Source organism: Heptranchias perlo, chromosome 9, assembly GCF_035084215.1.
Source record: "Heptranchias perlo isolate sHepPer1 chromosome 9, sHepPer1.hap1, whole genome shotgun sequence".
NCBI lineage: Eukaryota > Metazoa > Chordata > Chondrichthyes > Hexanchiformes > Hexanchidae > Heptranchias > Heptranchias perlo.
This window is the reverse complement of record NC_090333.1, coordinates 22248289-22264947: the sequence shown is the minus strand read 5'-3', so window position 1 is coordinate 22264947 and position 16659 is coordinate 22248289. Positions and strand designations below refer to the sequence as shown.

The 16659-nt window shown below is 44.7% G+C and overlaps 1 protein-coding gene and 1 long non-coding RNA gene across 3 annotated transcripts in view; one reads left to right on the top strand and one right to left on the bottom strand.

Annotated features, from left to right (window-relative positions):
- LOC137325190 (uncharacterized) overlaps positions 1 to 16659 on the top strand; it is a 51890-nt gene that overhangs the window by 16593 nt on the left and 18638 nt on the right. The gene's annotated exons all lie outside the window — the stretch shown is intronic.
- The window catches only part of cfap57 (cilia and flagella associated protein 57), an 81034-nt gene continuing 64616 nt past the window's right edge, over positions 242 to 16659 (bottom strand). The window contains exons 19-22 of the mRNA XM_067989995.1: positions 16270 to 16404; positions 11293 to 11436; positions 6470 to 6605; positions 242 to 1226 (exon numbers count right to left, since the gene is read on the bottom strand). Of these exons, the coding sequence (XP_067846096.1) occupies positions 1060 to 1226; positions 6470 to 6605; positions 11293 to 11436; positions 16270 to 16404 (582 nt within the window). The 3' untranslated portion in view covers positions 242 to 1059. The remainder of the gene's footprint in view (positions 1227 to 6469; positions 6606 to 11292; positions 11437 to 16269; positions 16405 to 16659) is intronic.

Here is a 16659-nt window from a genome sequence, read left to right as displayed (position 1 = left end):
GGGAAGATAGTGGGGGGCGGGGGATGGCCAGATCTTGGGGGGGCGGGGGGCGGCCAGATCTCGGGGGGGCGGGGGGTGGCCAGATCTCGGGGGGGCGGCCAGATCTCGGGGGCGGGTGGGGTGGGTTTGCCGATCGCTTGCGGGGAGGGTGGCCGATCCCGGTAGGTTTGCTTGAGGGGCTGGGGTGGGGGGGAAGCACTCCTGTTCCTCCTGGCCCACAAGCAGTTCTGGAAAAGCTTACCTGTTAGATCCGGCCGTGCTCTCCTCCCCTCAGCTGCTGGGTTTCCCAAGCCCTGGGAAACCCGGCCTGCAGCCGTTAAATTCAAACGGCTGCCAAAATCTGAGGAACGAAGCCGCATTTTAATATATTCACTGACCTGTCTCTCCAGAGCAAGTTACTCGGCCGCCCCCCCAAATCTGTCGCGGTAAAACTGGAAGTAGACACGTTCGCAGCGGGTTGGGATCGGGTTTCACATTTTTAGCAATTTAACCCCGCCAATTATATAAAAACTAGAAAGGACTAATGAAAGTGTACAGACTCCACCACAGAGGGAATTGGTGAACAGGTACAGACAGAACCAGTGTTGCATGCACTTCCGGTTGCTTTAATTTGATGATAAATATTGACCCTAACTTACACAATTGTTTGCTGTGCTGCATCCAGCTGCTGCCGCGATTGTTCCAAGTACATAGATCACATCGGATTTTTCTACCTTCTAATCAAAAATAACAAAATTCCCTTAATACAGGTCTAATTTGCTTAAATGAATAATCTAATTTAAACAAATAAGTGACGTATCCTACTATTCAGGAAACAATTTTGCTTCATGAAACACATATAATGAAAAAGTTAATAATATACCCTTAAAGCACTGGCCATTTCATAGTTCTGAAACAGAGTGGAATTATTCAGCGGACAAGCAACTTTTGAAAGGCGGGAATAATCTGACTGACTTAATATTAAGCACAATGCATCAGAAATTGTGCTGACAGTATATTGTGTGCACGTGAGGAAACAAGTCCATGCCACACTGGTTTCTTGCATATTTGAAATGTTCATTAGATAGCAAGTGTAGGTAACGTTCCAACAGGTTGGTGCTGGATTTCCTCCAGGGTCTGAATTTGATCCCGAAGATTTTTAATTTCCTGTCGCTGAATTTCAATGATCCGTTCTGTCTCGTGGTCAAAATTAAGACGTGACACTGCACCATTCCGTGAGCAATTATCTGGGAAAAGAAAAGAAAATAGATATATTTGTTTCTTTATCTAATGTGCAGATATTAAACTGTTCCTCTGTACTGATTATCAAATATATGCATTTGCCCCTTGTATTGGAGTGACTGGATCATTGGAAGTTTCTCAGGTGAAAGACACCACCCCACAGGACAGCTCACCTCATGATTATCAGTGCCATGTATTCTCAGACATCACTGGGGACATTACATGCCATGAGGTTGTTTTCTAAGGTGTCTTTGTATTGCTTCTTCTGCCTGCCATGGGAATGCTCACAAAAGAACATTTGCTTTGAAAACCTATTTTATGATAACTGAATGACGTGGGTGACACAACAACACTGTTATTAAGCACTGTTTTGATGTTGGTTTCACTGGCTTGTGACAGGATTTGGGAGTTTGTGCTCTTGTCCTGCCGTTCAAAGCATTGTATCGACTGCAAATGACCCATGTAGAATTTGTCAAACTCCTGTAACACATCCATGCCTTGCAGTTGTACAAGAGATTTGGAACCACTATTGCATTACAGGCTTTCGTTTGGTCTTCAAGATGATGTCATACACATTCTTAAACATGCCCATATGTTAAACTCACTTGATGGACACATGGGGCATCATTTTAGCACCCGCTATCAGGTGCGTTCCTGGCGGGGGGGCTCCGAAAATCGGGGAATTCCGGAGCGGGACCCGGAGCCCGGCTCCAACCCACCCACTTCTGGGTTCCCCACTGATGCGCCGGCGTGCACGCGCAGCCCCCGCTGGTGGGAATCCCGCAGGCAATTAAAGCCAGCGGGATGCCACTTGAAAGTATTTATCTTGCTCGTTCAGGTCGTTTACAGACCTGATTGAGCTGTTCTATTAGGAGGGGTGGGATTTTACACTGAACTGAGACTGTTTCCTATACTGGGGGAAACAATCCCAGTTCAAACGGAGGTGTTGCAGCCAGCAGCCTGTGGCAGCTGCAAAGGTGCATTCGACAGGTGGCCACTCCGTCACATTGGACAAAGTTTGGCCTCCACCACCCTCCTCCTAACAAGAAAATTCACCGACCTGGAACCGCAACCCCGGTGTGAGGACACACTTACCTACCTTGCGGACCCCCTCAGATGAACATCTTCTGGATGGGGGCCGCCGTAGCTGCAGTCATGACCTCCTCGGAGGGAGAACAGCATCACCAGCCTCGCCGTCCACCTCTGACACGTGGATCTCCACAACAGAGTGCTGTGACACATCCACCTGTACTGCAGGAGGGAGGGCAACCGCAGAGAGAGATGCGTCGCAGAGGGCACTACCCTCGCCACAGGGTCCACAGACCGAGGCTCAGCTTCCTGGACCTCTCTGAGCAGCAGTGCACACGGAGGCTCAGAGTCACTCGACATGTAGACATCTGCAGTCTCCTTCATGCCGAGCTGCTCCCGGCTGGCCCGAGCACCATCTTCTTACTTGTCGCTGTCAAAGTCACCACTGCCCTCAACAACTTCTCCTCCGCATCCTTCCAGGGTGCCACCGGGGACATCGCCGACGTCTCTCAGTCGTCTGCACAAAAGAGCCCTGCAAATACACCTACACCCACTCTGCAGTGACACAATGGGTGGCATCAGTTGTGGGTCTTCATAGTGATCCTCAGGAAAGGGCATTATTGCACAAACCAGACAAGATTCGCAAAGACGTGGCAGTAGTGGTGCCAAAATAATATGTAATGTGAGTTGGTCAGAAATTCAATATAAGTAAAAACCATAATAAACCCTCAAACACCCTTGTGCATCCCCTTCATGCTCACGACACATTTGCCTTACGCTGCCTACTGCACATATGTGATGCATGCCCTGTGGCTGCAGCACAGGTAGTGGCAGGTTGAGTGAGGCTGACTGTGAAAGAGATACACGAGAGGGTGAGTATGAGATAGAGCCATGAGATTGTATGAGGATTGGTTGAGTGGTAGTGGCGGGATGAGTACTGGCGAGGTGAGTAAGTGCAGGTAAGATGAGGATGAGGTTTGAGTGGGTATGAGGAGTGATGTGATAGAGTAGTGTTGGCAGTGCAGAAGGAGATGTGGCAGATGGAGTGTAGGGGAATGAGTAAGTGTACTCACTTTGGCTGACCTACTGAGGTCACTGGAGCGCCTCCTGCACTGTATGCAGGTGGGCGATATGTTGGTGGTGCTGGTGACCTCCTCTGCCACCTCGAGCCAGGCCTTCCTGGTGGCAGAGGCAGGCCGCTTCCTGCCGCCCACTGGGGGGAAGATCTCTGTCCTCCCCCTTCTCCTCACCCCATCTATTGATACCTGGAGTGAGGCATCATTAAACTGGGAGCAGCCTTCCCCCTGGGCTGCTCCATGCTGTAATTTTTTCTATTTGTTGCAGCATCAGTCAGTGGAGGACTGCCCCTTTAAATAGAGATCCTCCAGCTGATAGATCTTACTGCGCATGCGCAGCCCACCCGATGCGCAGATCAGCAGTGGGAAACCCGGAAGACAAGGTAAGTGGATCCAATTGGGCTGCGATCGCGCGGGTGGCTGACTAATTTCACCGGGCGCGTTACCCACGTGCCCAATAGATCCCCCCGCCGCAAACCCGCCGCCCTGCTAACATCAAACCCATGCTTTTTGATTCTTGATCAATGTGTGCAATGTTGGAGAGCACACTTTACAGAAAGAATGCCTGTCTGACAGGGTCTTTATTATTCAAATCCGAAGAACCTTCCATGTTGTGCTGGACTGAGCCTGGTCATTAAACCAGGCATGGGGGAAACAAAACAAAATTTTTACAGAAGGATAATGGCCCTTTAGAATTTTTGATGTCATTGATGCTTCATCCACATGACCATCCTCTTCCACTCATCCAACCAATAATTTATTTTCAATTTCAAAAAGAATGAACAAATAGGGCCTCTGACAAAGGAGTTCTCCCTTGAAGCAAAAAAAGGCATGGAAAGGGTTCTTGGCAAGCAGAGGATGGTTCAGATTTAAGGAACAAAGATCTATCAAATAGATAATCTTTCTGCTTACTTCTTCATCTGCCTCTTAATTCTGACTGTGTAGTTGCTCAAAGTTGGAGAATTCCATCTTGTCTTGGAGGGAATCAAAATCGCTAAAATGCAGATACTTCTCATCAACCAATTACAAACAATATCTTGTAAAGGGAAATGGGTTACTTCATATAGCTCCTTTACAAACGCAGTCTACGGACATACATTTGAAGTTCATCCAAGAGGTCACCGTTGGTTCTGTAGAATGTCTGAGTCATGCTAAATAGTAACAATGAAGAACACATGCTACCATCCAGCTTGCCAATCCTAGTTTAAAGACAGCTATTACAAGTGATCCAGGGCAGTAGGCTACAAAATGTTGAAGAAGCTTGTCCAGTGACTCAGTATGGTCACATGCTCCCAGGCATCCACATAATGGGAATTGTACACAAGTATGAAACTGTGGATAAAAGTTGAGAATGACTACCCGTTGGTGCAGATAAGATTGTGTCAGTTATATTTTTAAAGAATAGACTGGTACACATTAGGAAAAGCTAGTGATAGTCCTCATAGCAGTCTTTGGAGGAGACAATGGAAGTGAATTTCCACAGGGGTTCTCCCAATCGTCTGCTGCAATTTTGGTGGAGTAGCACGGAAGTAGCTTGGGCCCCAGCTATTCACAATATATATCAATGATTTGGATGAGGGAACTAAATGTAACATTTCCAAGTTTGCAGACGACACAAAGCTGGGGTGGAATGTGAGCTGTGAGGAGGATGCAAAGAGGCTCCAATGTGATTTAGACAAGTTGGGTGAGTGGGCAAGAACATGGCAGATGCAGTATAACGTGGATAAATGTGAGGTTATCCACTTTGGTTGTAAAAACAGAAAGGCAGATTATTATCTGAATGGTGATAGATTGGGAAAAGGGGAGGTGCAATGAGACCTGAGTGTCCTTGTACACCAGTCGCTGAAAGCGAGCATTCAGATGCAGCAAGCAGTTAGGAAGGCGAATGGTATGTTGGCCTTCATTGCAAGAGGATTTGAGTACAGGAGCAGGGATGTCTTACTGCAGTTATACAGGGCCTTGGTGAGACCACATCTGGAGTATTGTGTGCAGTTTTGGTCTCCTTATCTGAGGAAGGATGTCTTTGCCATGGAGGGAGTGCAACGAAGGTTTACCAGACTGATTCCTGGGATGGCAGGACTGACGTATGTGGAGAGATTGGGTTGACTAGGCCTATATTCACTAGAGTTTAGAAGAATGAGAGATGATCTCATCGAAACATATAAAATTCTAACAGGACTAGACAGACTAGATGCAGGGAGGATGTTCCCGATGGCTGGGGAGTCCAGAACCAGGGGTCACAGTCTCAGGATACGGGATATGCCATTTAGAACCGAGATGAGGAGAAATTTCTTCACTCAGAGGGTGGTGAACCTGTGGAATTCTCTACCACAGAAGGCAGTGGAGGGCAAGTTATTAGATGTATTCAAGAAGGAGATAGATATATTTCTTAATGCTAAAGGGATCAAGGGATATGGGGAAAAAGCGGGAATAGGGTACTGAGTTGGATGATTAGCCATGATCATTTTGAATGGCGGAGCAGGCCAGCAGGTCTGAATGGCCTACTCTTGCTCCTATTTTCTTTGTTTCTATGTTCCTATGGAAACCTTGGAGAAATAGCGTCATTAAGGTGGACAATCAGAAGAACCCCAACGGAAATTAATCCCCAATATCTTAAGCATATAAAAAAAGTGAGGCTATATGACGCAGGACAATTCTTTCTTAAAAAAAACAGAAACTCACATAAATGGGTAGACTTTTCTAGTCAGGAAAATCGGCCAAGGAGAAGCACACGGTCATAAGGGAGCCTGCCCAATTTTCTGTCCATTTAAATGATTGGCAGGAAATTGTGTAGGTTTCTTTTATGACGTGAGCTCCTCTCTGCCTGATTTTCCTGTAATTGCTTTACCCAGGCGATCCAATAGCCCCAGGCGCAAGACCAGGAAAACGATCCCAAAATCTTTTAGTATGGTTCAATGGGTTTGGCTTTGAAGTACAAATAGTCCATTTCAAGCCAATGTTGTCAAGTGAAGACTGGTCTGAATACTGGTAAGAATGGCCTGTTTCTGTGCTGTACATTCTACATAATTCAATAAAGGCTCCAAGATTGGTTCATAGAGATCTTACACAAGGGATAAACTGCATTTCCCAGTCTTCCTTTTTCTGCTTCTCTGTGAATTACAGGTGAGATTGAAATATTTTACCTTTAAATTCAATGGCACATGGTTTCTTGTTCTTCCTGAGGGTTCCAAGAGCTACTTCCAGATCATGTACCTTGATTCGAGCAACCTTCAGCTCATGCCGCAGGTCATTAATCTCCTTAATTAGAGCAACATTCTCCTGAGAAAGGAAAAAGACTTGGGTTAGAATTTGGTTTAATGGGTTATTAACAAATAAAACAGCAGAGTGAAGAGCACAAATGATTACAATACCCTGTGTCTCAACAGAGAAGGAAGAATTAGAAAATACTTCACTGATGAAGGAACTCAATGGTGCAACAACACTCGGTTTGAAGTTTAAGGCATGAGCTTGACTTTCCACATTGATTCCTTATTCCTGGTCAAGTCATAAGGGGCCAAATTAATGATAAGTAATAATGATAAACAGTCATGTCACTTAAAAGGATCTTTCACCTTTTTAAAATTCCATGGTTTGCATTGAAATAAATTGATAATCTAATTTACTTCAGACCCTCCTGTCAACATCTCTTTTTAGTTGCCATCGTACACAGCAACAACTTGCATTTATATAGTCCCCTTAATATCACAAGGTGCTTCACAGAGGCATAATCAGACACAAATGGATGCTGAGGCACAGAAGGAGATATTTGGAGTGATCAAAAGCTTGGTCAAAGAAGGGCCATATAGGAGGAGTGAGAGGTGGAGATGCAGAGGGGTTTAGGGAGAGAATTCCAGAGCATGGAGCCAAGATGGCTGAAAGCACGTCCGCCAATGATGGGGCAGAGGGTAGGGATTACAGAAAAGGCCATGTCAGAGGAACAGAGTTTGAACGGGTTGTAGGGCTGGAGGAGCTTACAGAGAAAGGGAGGGGTAAGACGAGAAAGAGAATTTTATATTTGAGGAATTGAATGATTGGGAGCCAATATAAGTCAGCAAGGATAGGGGTGATGGGTGAACAGGACTTAGTGCAGGATATAATATAGGCAGCAGAGTTTTAGATGAGCTGAACTTTACAGAGGGTAGAAAATGGGAGGCTGGTGAGGACAGCATGGGAATAGTCAAGTCTGGAGGTGCAAAGGCATGATGAGGGTTTCAGCAGCAGATGGGCTGAGGCAGAATGGGGGATTTTATAGAGGTGGAAGTAGGCAGTCTTTGTGATTGAAAGTATATGGAGTCGGAAGGTCAGCTCGGGTTCGAATAGGATGCCGAGGTTGCAAACAGTGTGGCTCAGCCTGAGACAATGGCTGGGGACGGAGTTTGTAGCTGAAGCTGATGGTTTCAGTCTTCCAATGTTTGACTGGAGGGAATTGCGGCTCATTGAAGACTCGACAACACAGAGGCAGTGGGGGGGTCGAGAGAGATGGTAGAAAGGTAGAGTTGGTGTCAATGTACATGTGGACGCTGACCGCATTCCTTCAAATAATGTCTCCAAGGGGCAAGGATAGATCCATTGGGGACTCTGGAGGTAACGACGTAGGCGTGGGAAGAGAAGCCATTGAGGGGATGTTCTAGCTATTGTCGGATAGGCAAGAGTGAAACCAAATGAGGGCATGCCAACTGAGCCGGACAATGGAGGAAAGGCATTGGAGAAAGATGGCGTGGTTGACCATGTCAAAGGCTGCCGAGAGGTCGAAAAGGATGACACTTTTTTAAGCCCATGGCAGAGAGACTTCAAACCTTTAATTTTGTAATTGATCAGTTACAAAGAAAATATACAAATAGTTGATAAATATAAACTTTTCCAAGGGAGGCAGTGGGGACCTACTGTATCAGCAAACTCAAGGGAGAGTTGGATAAGGTTCTTGAAAAAAATTTGATAGCAGGTATGATGACTAACATGGGATATGATATTTCCTAGATGCTGGGATGAGCCAGGTGGACATCAATGGTTTTTTCCAGTCCCTTCATTCCTATGTTCCTAACTGGAATGTCTGTGTGTGGGGGGGGGGGGGGGGGTTCTTCCTATTGGTGTAAGATCAGAAACCTCAGCGATTCAGTGTAAATGGCCATTTACGCTGTTTCTCTGAGGTCTCCACCCAAGTTACGACAGGAGTTCTGGGAAATTCTACCCTATGGTTACAGTGTTAAAAATAAAAGCAAATTTCCTTGGGGGTTCTGCCAAACTCTTACTGTAACTCCACTCGGAGTCAGGTAGAACCAACTGAAAAAGACAGGAACCATGTTTTGTCAGGTCCCTTCTAATTCTGAGATTTCCTAGTCAGCCTGGTAGGGGGTTGTACTATCACTGACCCCTTTCAAGGCCAATGACATCAAGGGGACGACCCCCAATTCTGGGAGTTGCCACTTCCCCAGCTCAATAAGGACCCGGCATATTACTTAAGGCCATTAGGCTGTGAGATGAGATGTAGCGGCCTCCAGACGGGTGCAAGTGGGCCCACCGGAAGGCTCCAGGAGAGGGGAGTGGCCTGGAGCACCAAAGAAAGGGCAAGTTTAAAAAAAAATTAGATGTCCTTCCTCACACAGGGGCCTGAGGGAGTACTATGGTGTCTCAGGGTGGGGGTAGGTGCAGAGCCAGGGCAACTTCCACCCCAAAGTGGGCAGATACTGAATTTTCTGGCCCTACATAAATTAGATGTCTTCCCTCCGACCCCGAAAACTCTGGCGCAGTCCATGCTGGAGGTCACTGGCAGGCACGATCCCTGTGTCGCTGCCCGAGTCGTGGCGCATGGATTTTTCAGGGCCAAGCTGTATATTTACGGCATCTGCATTGCGTCCTGAAATGCCGATACTGTACAAATATGGTTTCCTCTTTAAGTGGGACCCTCATTAAAGGGGTCTTGATGGCGAGTCTCTACTCTTTAAAATGGGATCTGATGGTGAGACTCTTTCATTAAAAGGGGTCCTGATAGGACACTGAAACCATCGGAAATGAAATGGGATATCTGGAAGTGCTGACTTATCGCTGAGTTCCCTTCTCTCCTCATTTTTGGACGAACCTTGAGCCAGATATTCACTCACCTTCTGACTCCCAAAGCCTTTCCACCATCTACAAGGCACAAGTCAGGAGTGTGATGGAATACTCTCCACTTGCCTGGATGAGTGCAGCTCCAACAACACTCAAGAGGTTGGACACCATCCAGGACTAAGCACTCACTTCATTGGAACTCCATCCACCACCTTAAACATTCACTCACTCCACCACTAGCGCACCACGGCTGCAGTGTGTACCATCCACAGGATGCACTGCAGCAACTCGCCAAGGCTTCTTCGTCAGCACCTCCCAAACCCACGACCTCTATCACTTAGAAGGACAAGGGCAGCAGGCACATGGAAACACCACCACCTGCATGTTCCCCTCCAAGTCACACACCATCCCGACTTGGAAATATATCGCCGTTCCTTCATCGTTGCTGGGTCAAAATCCTGGAACTTGGGGGGCATTTTTATGGCAGTCACTTATCTTAGAATCATAGAATGGTTACAGCATGGAAGGAGGCCATTCAACCCGTCGAGTCTCTGCAAGAGCAATCCAGCTAGTCCCACTCTCCTGCCCTTTCCCCATAGCCCTGCAATTTTTTTCCCTTCAAGTACTTATCCAATTCCCTTTTGATAGCCATGACTGAATGTACCTCCACCACCCCCTCAGGCAGCGCATTCCAGATCTTAATCGCTTGTGTGTAAAAAAGTTTTTCTTCATGTTGCCTTTAGTTCTTTTGCCAATCACCTTAAATCTATGTCCTCTGGTTCTTGACCCTTCCACCAATGAGAACAGTACCTCTTTATCTACTCTGTCTAGACCCTTCATGATTTTGAGTTATGGATTTTGAGCCTTAAAGGCTTCCAAATTTAACATGCTCTACAAAATGCTGTCTACTGCTCTGGCTGTTTTTTTCCATTCCTGATGCTTCTACCTCTCCCCTATAAGTTGCTGCTGTGGCCCTTTCACATTCAGCCGCCCCACCTAATTTTCCGACTCCTGGTCGCCGAGGTGCCAATAGGGAAGCACATTTCGCACTGGCAGCTCGCTGACCACAATGTGATAAGGACCTCAAACCAAAATGGATCGGGTCCCCCCCCGATGACTCCTCCAAGTGGTTGCTGCACACACCCTGCCCACCGCCTGCTGATTTATGAACAACACCAAAATTGCCCCCATAGTCTCAGAGTCAGATCTAGATTATTTCACATCTCCACTCTACTGTGAGTCTTCTAACTGGAACGCTCACAGTACAAGTGGCAGATTTTCTTTCTGTGTTCGAGTGTAAATAACCTCCTGGGCAGAGTGCGTTTGAGGAAAACTGAAAGGGGAGGATCCCAAACCCATAATGGACCCCATCCAATTTTCCATCCTTTAATTTAAATGGATGGTAAATTGGGTAGGCTCTTTATAGGCTGTGCAATTCTCCCCATCACATTTTCCTTTATGTGTTTATCCAGGTAATTATTTATGTCCAAGCACAAAAAAGGAAAATCTGCCCATTGTGAAAGAGCTCAAACTTGATTCATTCACACATTGGCACATGCAATTCATATATGGATTACGGGTCAGATCTAGGACTGCAGGTCCAGTTTTGCACAATATCATACTGGATTATTTAATGGATACCACAACATAATGATGTTGATGCTGAATTTTCCATGGAAAAACTGAGGAGAGGGTGAATTTGACTTTTTCCTCGTATTTTGTATACAAAAATGCAAAGCTTCAGTCATTTTGAACCTTAAGGCATTGATGGAGTTCATGTGATATAAAATGTACGACCCGATGAAAGCTAAGGAGGAACCAGACATGTCCAATAGACATTTTTAAGTTCTGCGATTGTAAAGTAAAAATAATAGCTATTTTTTCTACAATGATGCAATATTCAGGCGCTTGAATTTCCTACCTGCATGATACGGACATTGTCTGCGCGGTGAATCTCCGTGTCCTTCACCAATTTTTTCTGTAGTGTTGCAATGCTTTTCTCCAGGTGGTTTCTTTGTCGGCCGAACTCTCGCTGAATGTCTGAATCAACAGTGGCAATTTCAAACTGGCAAATAGAAAATAGTTAAATATAGATGAACAATTATTTCATTTGAACTGCTAAATAAATTGGATTTACCTCTAATCTGACCTCTAATAAATTCAAAATCAGATTTTCTCAGATAATGAGCCAGAGTTAAAATCCTAGCAGGCAAGGACCCCAAACAGTTATCAAATAGTGGGAAACAGCAAGAATAGGAATAGTAACAAAAATTGCCATTCAAAATAAATAATTGTTGAAATATTATGAATTATGAATCATATACTTCCACAGTCTAGAACTTTATTGTAGTTTCATCTTTCCTAAACTATTCTTATCAATGTATATGGGTTTATGAGATTATATTGGTTTACATAGCAATTAATACACTAGAAATATTTTTCAGCCCAGTTAAGTTTTACTTTAAACTTTAAAGATTGATTACGTACCCTCTAAGGTCTTCTTCATTCTTCAAATGTAAGTATTTGCCATGTGCTTTAGGGAAAAGCCTGGTAGCCAAAACGGCCCTTTTAAATCATTCTTTAATGTACATGCTGTCAAGATGCCATTGATGGGACCCTCCCCTCACACACCACTTAAAATGTACATTCCCCAGGTGTACTCAATTCTTTGCCTTTAGGTGGTCCTCTGCTGCTTTCATGTCAATCAAGACTTTGCTTGCACATTCTAAAAGTTAACAATTTTTTTTAGTGAGGGGTTTTGATAAGGTGAATAGGGAAAGATTTTTTCCTCTGGTTGTGAATTCAGTGACAAGTGGTCATCAATTAAAAAATTTCACTAGGAAAGAGGTTATGACATTAAGAGAGAGATGTTTCTTTACACAAAGAGTTGTTAAAGGCATGTTATGACTTGCCAGAGGCAGTAGTTGAAGCAGAGTTAAAAGAGGAGTGGATAAATATTTGAAGCAGAAGTAGTTATAGGGCTATGGGGAGAGAGCAATGAAATTAGATTAGTTTTGGATTATTCTAGCAAAGAGCCAGTATAGCTTTTCGGACTGGAGAATGGTATACAGTGGTGTTCCTCAGGGATCGGTACTAGGACCACGGCTTTTTTTGATATATATTAGTGACTTGGACTTGGATATACAGGGCACAATTAAAAAATTTGCAGATGACACCAAACTTGGAACTGTAGTCAACAGTGAGAAGGATAGTAATAGACTTCAAGAGGACATAGACAGGCAGGTGGAATGGGCAGATGGAATTTAATGCAGAGAAGTGCGAAGTGATACATTTTGGCAGGAAGAATGAGAAGAGGCAATATAAACTATCTGGTACAATTCTAAAGGGGGTGCAGGCACAGAGAGACCTGGGGGTATATGCGCACAAATCTTTGAAGGTGGCAGGACAGGTTGAGAAACCGGTTAAAAAAAAAAGCATAAGGGATCGTAGGCTTTATAAATAGAGGCATAGAGTACAAAAGCAAGGAAGTTAAGTTGAATCTTTATAAAACACTGGTTTGGCCACAACTGGAGTATTGTGTCCAATTCTGGGCACCTCACTTTAGGAAAGATGTGGAGGCCTTAGAGAGGATGCAGAAAAGATTTACTAGAATGATTCCAGGGATGAGGGCCTTTAGTTATGTGGACAGAATGGAGAAGCTGGGGTTGTTCTCCTTAGAGCAGAGAAGGTAGATTTGATAGAAGTGTTCAAAATCATGAAGGGTTTAGATGAAGTAAATAAAGAAAAACCGTTCCCATTGGCGGAAGGGTTGAGAACCAGAGGACACAGATTTAAGGTGATTGGCAAAAGAACCAAAGGCGACGTGAGGAAATAAATTTACACAGCAAGTAGTTATGATCTGGAATGCGCTGCCTGAAAGAGTGGTGGATGCAGATTCAATCGTGGCTTTCAAAAAGGAATTGGATAAATAGTTGAAGGGAAAAAAATTTCCGGGCTATGGGGAAAAAGTGGGGGAATGGGATTAACTGGATTGCTCTTACAAAGGAACGGCCTTCTGTGCTGTAATCATTTTATGATTCTACAGAGACAGTCGGGGCAAGTGCAAAATGCACTCGCTCACCTAAGTTTGTGGTCCAAGGTATTTTAATTCCAGGGCCTAATCTATACACTGCCGGTCAGCTGCCCGCCCAAAAACGGGTGGAAAGTGGTAGCTGGTCATCGGGCAGTAGAGGAAGTTCAGCCGGCTGGAGGCCACCGGCCAGCTCCAAGGGAAGGCTTGCCGGCAAGCAGGTGAGTTGCAGGGAGGGGCTTTCAGTAGGATCTCGTGGGAAGAAAAGAGAGAAATCCAGGGCAGGGAATGCTGCGACTTTCTTTGTGGAGCCCGGAGGAGCACTCCTGCTCCCCTTGGTCCCACAAAGGAAAGTTTTACACTTACCTTGGAGGGCCCCTTCCGACTGCAGACCAATTGCACCTGCTTCAGCCTGGTAGCTTCCCCGCTCAGGTCCCAGGTAAAATGGAATCAGGGTCCTTTTGACGTAATTGGACCCCAATTTGCATAACGTCATGAGGCCCCTGCCTGCTTCAGGCAGGCGCCTCATCCGCCTGCAGGTTAAAATGGAAAATGGCATAAAGGGGTCAAGTTTTGAGCGGGAAATAACTTGTCCGCATAACATACTGAACTCTGGCTACAACCAGTTATAGTCCTGTCAAGCCTAGTAGTCCCAGTTCTCTTATACATGATCAGCATCTTAAGGCACTGGTCATCAATTTATTTTGGCATCGAAAACCTTAAAAGAGCTCTTGCTACTTGATGGTAGAAAATTATCTGAACTGACATCCTTCGTGCTGCTGGCATTCACTAAGCAAATATTATCATGCATGAGGAGTTTATCATCAGTGTCAATTAATGTTGATGGATTAACATTGCTACCAATAAGCATCAATACAGACCAGTATTGGATCTCTTTACTGTCTTCCCACTGAAGGGCAATGGGTATCAGGGCTTGAGCTGATATGATAATACATTAGTGAGTGCACCCTGGGTTTGGGGATGTGAAAGGGTGGTCACAGGAGTGGTGATGATACCCAGGCCACAGACATGAAGCAAGGCACTATAGTCTTTTGAGGCGGGAGGTGGATTGACTCTTGGTGACGTAAGGTTTGATCATGGACTCCCTGTTTGCTAAGGGAGGTTGTGCTGCTGGTGCACAGGGTTTGATCTCAGTATTCTCCACATGTAAGGTGGAGCACAGAATCATCTGGATCCCAGCAGTAGGGTCATTCAAGCTGCAATTGGAGTAGAGATCAGTGGTGGTCAGCAGATGCTCGGTTGGTGTGCAAATTAGCAGCTCCGTTGGAATCAATGTTGTGAAGGCTGTTGTCATGACCGTGGGAGGTAACTAGCATTATAAAGAAAGAGCTTGCATTTTTATAGCGTCTTTCATGACCTCAGGACGTTCCAAAGCGCTTTACAACCAACGAGGTACTTTTGAAATGTAGTCACTGGTGTAATGTAGGAAACGCGGCAGCCAATTTGTGCATAGCAAGCTCCAACAAATAGCAATGTGATAATGACCAGATAATTTGTTTTAATGATGTTGGTTGAGGGATAAATTTTGGTCAGGATACCGGGGAGAACTCACCTGCTCTTCTTCGAAATAGTACCATGGAATCTTTTACCACATGAAAGGGCAGGTAGGGGCTCAGTTTAACGTCTCATCCAAAAGACAACACCTCTGACCGACTTCCTCAGTACTGCACTGGAGTGTCAGCCTAGATTTTGTGTTCAAGTCTCCGTAGTGGAACTTGAACCCACAACCTTCTGATTCAGAGACGAGAGTGCTACCACTGAGCCAAAGCTGACACCTATGCAGCATAAATTTCTAATCTATTGTTCTGTCCCAGTTGTGTGCCTTAATTCAGATCTCAGAAGAGTACCCCTGTTGCAGCAGAATTAACTTTATTATTTCGCACACTAGCCATCCTTATAATCTCTGAATGAGATCGTCAATCTGTGAGTAGTTTTATTATATGTACTAATATCTACTATGAACTGAGTTGAAACTGCCTGAACTCATTTTGCAACTGATTCTTACAGCCAGCAGAATGAGGAGCCTTTTATCCCATTGGTCTGAACTGGACTCAAACCCATGTCCCAAGTTGAAAGTCCAGTGTAGTAATCTATTGCAGGACCCAGCCCCTTGCATGGTGTTGTCTGAAACTTTTAGATCCATGAAGTCTTTGAACATGTTCTGTATAAATGATGGTGGGGGGGGGGGGGTTCTTTTCTGACTGTAATCAGCATTTACAAATCAATATCATTTAAAATTTATTCAATAACTGTACTTCTTTTGGTATATAGAGTGCTTGCTTTCTGAACCACTTTCTAACTAGTGCAGCCATACCCATACCAGCTCGTTATTTATATCAGTTTAAGCACTGGAGATGGGCGAGGGGTAATTAAATTGGCTGGAGATTGAAAATCCTTGTTAAATAAAAGAAAGTTTATTTTTAAAGTAAAGTAGAAAGATAAGTCTTATGGAATATGAGGGTGACCTGGTTCTGAGGATCTGAAGTGGGACAAATGAAAAAGACTGACGTTTCTAGAAGCAATGATGTTACATGGCAGCAAATAATAGGACAGAAGTAGGTTTACCAAATCTAATTGCTTTGTATATTTCCAAGGTAACAAACCTGTGCCCCTCGTAGACATTTGTTGAATAGGAGAAACAGGTTTCACCACATTCGTCCACTTGACACATTCCTCAGTGATAGAATGGCTTCTGTTTTCCATAGCTGCATTTTTTGACTGCACAGTGGAGAAAGGGTACAGCTACCTTTGTGTGTGAGTGCTACCTTTACAGTTTAGTGTTTCTCTGTGACACGCCGAGTGGTCTTATAGCCAGATAAATGTTACAATTATAGAAACAGGCCTTACCACGTCTGACTGCGGCACATATTTCTCATACAGTTGCCGCACAGTTTCCTTCAGTTTCTTTGGCTCCTGAATAAATGCCACACAGTTGTACACATCAGTCTTAAAACGTTTGACGATGGATTCTACATTTTGCACCTGAAATGAGAGAACGAGAAACCATTAAAAATGAATGGGAGACACAATGAGAGAGAAAAGATAGTGGATTTTTAAAAAATTCAAATCAAACTTATTTAAAACATTTCGTTTTCTCGAGAATGACTGCAATTTTTGAGTGTAGTGTCAGTGCCTATTTTCTCTCTGTGCATCTACGTTTATATGTATATTTGCAGTCTAGACATGTATTGAGCAGGGCAGATCTTGCTCTATACTGTGGAAGGACAGAAAGCAGTA